At 36.7% G+C, this 8023-nt stretch overlaps 1 protein-coding gene and 1 long non-coding RNA gene across 3 annotated transcripts in view; one reads left to right on the forward strand and one right to left on the reverse strand.

The window, feature by feature from the left end:
• LOC107688154 (uncharacterized) overlaps positions 1-590 on the forward strand; it is a 3423-nt gene extending 2833 nt beyond the window's left edge. For both annotated transcript variants that reach the window (XR_001634201.1, XR_001634200.1), the window contains 3 exons: positions 88-132; positions 300-320; positions 409-590. This is a non-coding gene — a long non-coding RNA (uncharacterized LOC107688154). The remainder of the gene's footprint in view (positions 1-87; positions 133-299; positions 321-408) is intronic.
• Positions 591-2106: 1516 nt separating this feature from the next.
• The window catches only part of LOC107688155 (receptor activity-modifying protein 1-like), a 6961-nt gene continuing 1044 nt past the window's right edge, over positions 2107-8023 (reverse strand). Inside the window, exons 2-6 of the mRNA XM_016485736.1 lie at positions 7325-7389; positions 7169-7226; positions 3810-3839; positions 3519-3687; positions 2107-3422 (exon numbers count right to left, since the gene is read on the reverse strand). Coding sequence (XP_016341222.1) covers positions 3173-3422; positions 3519-3687; positions 3810-3839; positions 7169-7226; positions 7325-7389 — 572 coding nt within the window. The 3' untranslated portion in view covers positions 2107-3172. The remainder of the gene's footprint in view (positions 3423-3518; positions 3688-3809; positions 3840-7168; positions 7227-7324; positions 7390-8023) is intronic.

Here is an 8023-nt window from a genome sequence, read left to right on the forward strand (position 1 = left end):
TCTGCTAAATGACTAAATGTAAATGTAAAAATGTTAAATTAAGTAAATTCATCAGTGTTTTACAGACATGTTCTTTTCCTCCCCAAGCTGCTTGTTATGCTGCCTCTGAGAAATTGAATGTTTCTTCTTTTGGTAAGCCATCATCATCCTTATCATAATAAAAAATAAATAAGTAAATAAATAAATGGATTTATGATTTGGAATTATTATAATTTTGGATTCAGCAGAAGTTCAGTTGGCATCTCCACTGTCTTTGTCTAAATTGACTTTGTTCTATTTCTTTTATTTTTCAATTAAAGGAGGAGCATGTGCAGCTTTGGGTATGTCATTAATATTTTTCCTTCCATTAATCTGCACAACCAAAGTAAATTAATCACCCAGAACATTGTTTCTTTGTTGGAATGTTAGGTGACACTGCAAAAGATGCAACATCCTTTATCCTTAACTCAGCCACAGGCTGCAACTCCACAACCAGTGGTCAGAAGTGATTCAACAGGAATCCAGTGCTGGAGATTCATTAGTAGCATTTATATGCTATGAAAGCGTGCTAAGTGAAAATGCATTGATCTCTTTTGCCACCAGTCTTGCCACCAAGAACTTCAATAAAGACTCAATCTACATTCTACTCTTTTAGACTGTGTTGCATTTTATGAACATCAAACTGAAGACAAATAATCTATTATTTTGGTTGAACCTTGTACCATCAATGACAAAGACAGCGCAACAGATCATAAATAAAATCAGGAAAGAACAGCAGAAAATACTCCCCAATGATGACACGAAATGCATGCACAAGGATCAAGGATACAGAAATAAGAGCACAAACTGACACTGAGAGAGTAATAGTTTAATTAATAATAAATATTGAGCTCCAGCTTTTGACTAACTTAACCACTGGGTGGCAGCAATATCACATGAAACCTTTCAACAGCCTGTTCCCTTTCTGACAGTCAAGTACGTGAATGAATGAAAAATGTTTTTATAAAAAAAAAAAAAAAAGGTTTGAAACAGAAGCATTAATAAACAAAATAGTGTCCATAATTTCAAGCCAGCACATTCAAATGTGACTGAAAAGTGTATTTGGAAACGCATTCAAATTAAGTTCATTTTTATATAGGCTAATGGATCCGTAATGTGAATTCCGTATGTAATAGCTTTAACGGAATAAAACGGGTCTGTCAGAAGCTCGTGAGTAGTGCTGTACAATGCAGCTGTAAGATCTTAATTGCATAAGTCGCTGGCCAAGGGAGGGTACAGATGTGGATCTGTGTTTTGGATCAGTGCCGGGGATCTGACAGTGAGATCTGGCAGTAATGAAGGCATGGAGCATCTGGCCGGCTGTGAATGGCTGAATGGTTCAGATGTGAGGTGTGTCCTCTCCCGTGGGACCTGTGAGACTGACGCCGGATTGGATGAGCTGTTGGAGGAGGGCGGGGCGTATGGAAGGCCTGACCTGAGCCAGAGGAGGACGAGGAGGAGAGCCGAAGAACGAGACAAAGGAGGGTGATTACTCTCGTTCCCACCACACCCTGCCAAACCGAGTCCCCGACAAACGCATAATGTTTCACTGAAGACTTTGAGTGTGTTTTAAAGTGGAATCGACGTACATCTACAAAATGCTGTAAAGAGTTAAGGTAGTCAGCTGTATACATGCTGAAAAACACATCTTAAACTAGTTTAAGGGAGGTTTTGCATAGCTGGCCAGGCTGGGAGACCATCTTAAACCAGTTTAGTACAGTGTAAGCTTTTTTTCCCAGCAGTGATTTCATCTGAATTTCAGTGTTTCATGCTATAAACAAATAATACCTTGTACTTTTAATTGACTTTAACATAGCTCACTGGAACAAGCTGTAAGCTTTTTAACTCACTTATTCAAGCATTTTCCACTCCTGGACTCCAACATCCACCCTTCTGTCTGAAGGAATTTTGAGCTTGAATATTTGAGCTCTGTCACAGACAAACAAGTAACACCTAACACCTGTTTAGAGGCAGCACAAAACATGATTTATTCTTAATGCAGAAAATTACAAAACAAGGACAGTTTTACTAAAATCACAATGTGGTTTAATTATATAAAACATGTCCAAAGTAGGAGGTGAAGTATTAAAGTATAAAATTGTTCACAGGCTCTTAAAGTGAGAACAAAGAGAACAATCTGCAAACATACACTTGAAAAAAAGTTCTCAATTTTCTCTTATAAGACTCATCTTTTATAACCAATTATTGAAATTATTAATTATTTAAAAAATATATAAAACACAAACTAATGCCAATTTCTTTCATGTGACTACATTGATACAGTAATTAAATTGTAAGCAAAGTACAATGCAGTTCTGTGTGAGGGGCACAGTAAAATTAAAATGAACATTTTCTGACATTCCCTTCCCTCTTAAATCATTTTTTTTTCAGAGACATGTGCATGTCATTAACTTATATAAATAAACAGATATTTAATAAGCTGCCTATTGAAATGGGTGACTTTCAGTCGGCTTTGTTTGGTCATGCATTCAGATTGATTCATTTATGCTTAATTCCTCAATAGTTGTCATAATAAATTTAAAAAGTCCATCGTTATGACTTGTGTCAAAACAGAAATGAAACCACAAAGATGTTATTCTCAGAGTCAGCTAAACAGCTCTTGTCACTTAACTAACAACAAAATCTGCATTAAAACATGGGTTAAAGATTTCTTACAGTGCATAAAGTGGACACTCAAATTAGTTTGTGATTTTACATTGTTGTTTTGTATATCTGGTTATGTACACAATTCGTCTGAATGCTTCAAATTAACCTTTTTTCCATTGCCATTTCACATTTTAATGGATTATGTATTTACATCCTGAAGACAACAAAACCTATATGTGCAATTTGGAGATATAATGTTGTGAAATATCTGTACAGCACATTAGCTGTAAGTTAATGATAAATACATACAATTGTAACCAACAATTATTCCACTGAAGTACAGTAACATTTTCCAGTCAGAGGTCACCCCTATAACAAATGCTTATCCTCCATCCTGGTTTAGTCGAACCTGGAGACGGCCAGGTGCACATTCACTGGGGAGTGTTGGGCCAGGACATAATCTCAGGGCGGGATACCATCCCGAATGAAGAAGAAACAGAGCAGAAGGAGGCATAAGAACAAAATCTTCTTGCACCTGGAATCTTCTCTAGGACCCCCTGTCTCCATTTTTAGTCTTGAGAACAACTAGGACCACCATAACAGGGATTAGGCATATGGGGGTCATGACAAGGGCAAGGATGATGCTGGAAGGGGGGTCCTTCAGTGCCTCTGTGGGGCATTCTTGAAAATAGGAGGTGTGGATATTCACAAATATGTGTTCAACCAACTGATTTGGCCAGGGAATCAGCAGACAGTCAGCAACAGACTCGGTACACACAGTGAAATTGTTGTATGCACTGCCAGAGAGACATATAGAGAAAGAGAGTCACTTAGAGAGTTATCAAACACATCCAGTATTATATGGCATTTGATAATGCATCCTTAGAATGTACCTTTTTATTTTTTCCAGCGAACACCAGTCGGTACGATTCATGGACCCCATAGCATCATCAAAATTATATTTACACCAGTGCACCAGCACTTCATAGCATTCTTGGGTTCTCAAGGAATTGTTCACACAAACTATACAGTATGTGTCACAGATGCTCATGTTAGCACAGCCTATGATGTAAACGAAATGAAATAAATAATTAACTTTGATATAAGCCAATGTGAATCCTGTCACGCATAATCTTTTAGTGTCACAGTCATGCTGCAGTAATTAGCTTAGCTCATTAACTTACCAAATGTTCCTCCATCTCCATAGGCAGGATCTAAAAAAATAGAAGTACTGTAAATAAATACATACATAAACACATACACATATATGTAAATATCTGCAAAATGTGCATATAATGTGTCCAAACATACAGCAATGAAATGAGACCCCCTGGCTTTGGTTATTAAAAATAATAACAACAAATATAACTTGTTTCAGTAAAAAGGACAAAAAATGATCACTTATAGTATTCATGGTTATTAGATCGTTTGTGAACATGTTGGTCATCTGCATCCTTGAAAGCAGAGATTTGTCATGCACTGTATAGTGTCTAATTCAGGATAAATGAAAGCTGAAGTTGTCTATCGACGCACACACAAAAAAAACTTACCACAGAGAACAGACAGAAAGACGCCAAAGAAGCTGAACGATACCCTCATATCAGAGCAAACGAGCGCTGGCGAGCTGCTCTCAACCCGCCGCTGAATGTTCCTGAACTTTTACACCGAAGAACGCTAGGCATAACAGGAAACGCGACGGGTGGAAGCGTGATGCGCCGTCACCACATGTGGAATCACGGTTACCAGATGTTCAGAAAGCTGCTGACCGAGAACGCTTTCATTTTCCCACGTAATAATTGGTCGTAACTTAAAATATGAAACAAACACGTGTATTTAAAAAAAAGTGTAGGCCTATGAGATTTCAGTGATAAATGTGCTCATGCATGTATGTATTTAACCTATTTATTCATTTACTTTAAATACCATTAATTAACTCTACAACCTATGTCTCACAATAAGCGTTCCCTAGTCTAACGTGGTCTTGAAAGTATTAACTTGCGGTCCGACTGATTCACAAGAGTTTTTGATAAAGAACCGCTTCATACAAGTAGGCTAATCAGTTCAAGAATAGTTTAATTCACTTAAACGAACCGAATAAGAGTCATTCGTTCGGGAATCGGACTACACTATCACTAGTTTTGCACTGTCGATTTACACGACAATAATGTACTAAAAGCAGAAAAGTTTTCGTTCACGTTTCTGAAAGTATACAGAGGACAACATTGTCAAAACGACGTTCACATCAATGAAAATGACTAAAACCACTGTATTATTCATGCCAGGCCAGTAGTTGGCGATGCCACTTTATAAAGTAACACTAAAGAAGCACATAATATGCATGCACATGACCGTTTTCACACATTAACATTTTTGTAGTTTACACAGAGACGATAATCGCATTGTTTTCAAAAAAACTTGCACTTTAAAATCAGTTTTCAAAAGTTTGTGTTTTCAGGCCCCCGAAGGGCCCCCTTTACAGGTTGTGTAAACACCTCCTTAGGGGCACAATTTATGACAATGGTGATGTCACACACATGTGTATTACATGTTCAGTCTAGGCATGCGCAAGTTCTTCACAGCATTTTTAGTCATTTTCTCAGATCCGTGTCAACGGGGATCGTTTTGACAATGTTGTCGTCTGTACGCAAATCTTCTCAAAAACGCGAGGGAAAAACTTTCCTGTTTTTATACATCATTGTCATGTAAACGTACCCTTAGTGGAGGTGTTGCAGTGAGTATAGTTGAAATGTCAAATTATTTTAGTAGTACATGCACGTTCGAGAAAACTTAACCAAGCTTCACAAAAGTTCACCTTCAGTATTTTTGTTTAAATGGAACTGTTTCTGCATAAGAACCGGTGCTCAGTTCTAGTCCTGACTCTTGATATTGTAAAGCACTGTTGTGTTTAAAGATTGCTGTTTCCCTGAGGTGCGGATCTTTTCTGGGCTGAGCACACCCAGGCCAGATGCGCATCTGCAAACGGGTCTTCCCCTTGAAAAAACACTCCATTTCTCTCAGGTTGATTCCTCGTCGGCTCAGTGGTTCTGATTTATTTGCGTTTTTTGCATCTGTTTCCAAACAGGAAACATAAGTGAACATTTAGGGGCAGAGCAGGGCAGCTTGATGGAACGTACACTTTTAAGAATAACTGGGTCGTATTAAACAGATCGAGTTCAGGAAACTATATAATCAGAGTTTGCCATCTGTGCTTGAAGGGCTGCACTTTTGGTTTGAGCCCAGCTGTGACTGAAACAAACTCTCAGCTCACTCACTTCAAAGGAAGAGAAAGAAGTGAATCCAGGGCCGAGGGAGGGCTGGAACAGTTTATGTAACACTTCTAGGCTTGTGGATCTCATGTTTACCATGTGAGATTGTCTTCAACCACCAATAGATTAAGTCTACAAAATAGCATTTAGTGTAGTATTCATGTTTTAAAAAGTTTTGATTTTACACATTTTTTTTTGCGTAAATCTCAATCTGTAAAGAAAGATGAGTTTCAGAACTCAAAATTTCCTATAGCCTAATAGACCAGTCAGGTTAGAAGCCATACTGAATGTAACATGGAAGAAAACGAGTCTGTAAGGGATAGACTTAAAGTCAATGGGACACACTTTGTAAAGGCCCCAGGTCATATAATTTTTGCCACCTCACAACTTTCAATGGAATTTTTTTTTTTTTTTGGAAATACACTTCGTTAGCTGAGCTAACAGTATGATTAAAGTAACAGATCCATTAAAGTACAATCCACTGAACACACTTCAATCCCTCACAGCCTTGTTTTCATTCCTGTCAAAAATTAAATATGGTATTACCCTGATTACGGCCTATACCCCTGAAGAGAGATCAACCAATCAAATAAGTCATTACCATTGAAACAAGAACTCTCTCCCAAGAAGCATTGCAAATGGCTTAAGTCAGTCTCTCTACAATATCAAACATCCTATATATTTCAAACAATAGTTTTGCAATAAACATCACATAAATTGTATATATTATAGATATTCAACAAATATATATATATATATATATATATATATATATGTGTGTGTGTGTGTGTGTGTGTGTGTGTGGTATAAACATGTTTTATAGGTAGCATGGCATATGTGTTATTAAACTTCATATATTTGAACAATGCAGACTTTCTTTGTGTTTTTGGCTCCTAATAACAGGCCAGTCTAAATCTCCCCCGTGCCCATGTGTTTATTCAAATCTCAAACTGAAGCAGTTGGTTTATTCTTTGTTCCAGAGACTCTCCCATGCATATAAATATTAGAAGAAAAAGTGATCGAAAGTGTCAACAAAATCTCTCACCACAATGAAGAATTGCAACACAATATTCTTTTCACCATTATCAACAACTTTGTTACAGTAACCTTTCAAAGCACTTTGATTGTCTGCTATTCATTGTTAAGGTGCTCAGTAAGCACTCAATTGAATCCATACACCGAAAACAACCTCACAGTAGGGTTTATTTGGACATAGAACTAAAAAAAAAAAAAATTAGCAGACATGTCTATCATATTTACACAGCTGTATCACCCACCTGCTCTGGTGTATGCAGTGGTTTGTACTTGTGTCGGCATGGTTGATGCAGTGTGTCTCTAGAGCACAGAAGAAAAATAAATATTCATGAGATACAGAGGAAATTTTACAAAAATACATTTTAGAGCAAATAGAAATCAATCTTAACAGAACTTACCACAGTTTGTCTCTGTTCGTTTGGTACCAGGGTCTGCAGAGTTGAGACCATTAGACAAAGACAGACTATCATGAAAAAAACAAAAACTGTGGATTACACACATGAATCACACTTGTATTCAGAAACACGCTTATTTGTCATTATAAGACAGCAAATGCCAGCAGTTTGGGGAAAAATTGACAGGCATGGAAAAAGATTCAGGAAGGGAGGAGATGAAGAGAGAGGCATGGAACATCCTCCCTTTGTCCTGACCAGTTGAATCATGAAAGTCATTTCCTCAGAAGCGTTCCAATTTATTTATATCCACCATATAGTAACTTAAAGCATCGTTTTGAAGAAGTCAGCAGTATAATTTACATGATATCCCATTATATCTTCTTGATGGTCATTAAGGCGATAAAGATTATTATATTATATTATATTATATTATATTATATTATATATTAATAGATGATAATATAATTATTAATAGATTATTAATTAGATTTCAAATTTCAATTAAATAATCGAACTTGAATTAGTATTCAGAATCATAATTAATATTCTGAATTATCAATTATAAAAAGTGCAAATACAATTTAAAAAATATTGAAGATAGCTAATAGAGTGAGTCTTCATTTGATCTTTGCTCAATTACAAGCATTTTCGGTTACACTTTACTTGAAGGGGTGTGCATAAGACTGACATGACACCTTCATA

The sequence above is a fragment of the Sinocyclocheilus anshuiensis genome, unplaced genomic scaffold (genome assembly GCF_001515605.1).
Source record: "Sinocyclocheilus anshuiensis isolate Anshui unplaced genomic scaffold, SAMN03320099.WGS_v1.1 scaffold249, whole genome shotgun sequence".
NCBI lineage: Eukaryota > Metazoa > Chordata > Actinopteri > Cypriniformes > Cyprinidae > Sinocyclocheilus > Sinocyclocheilus anshuiensis.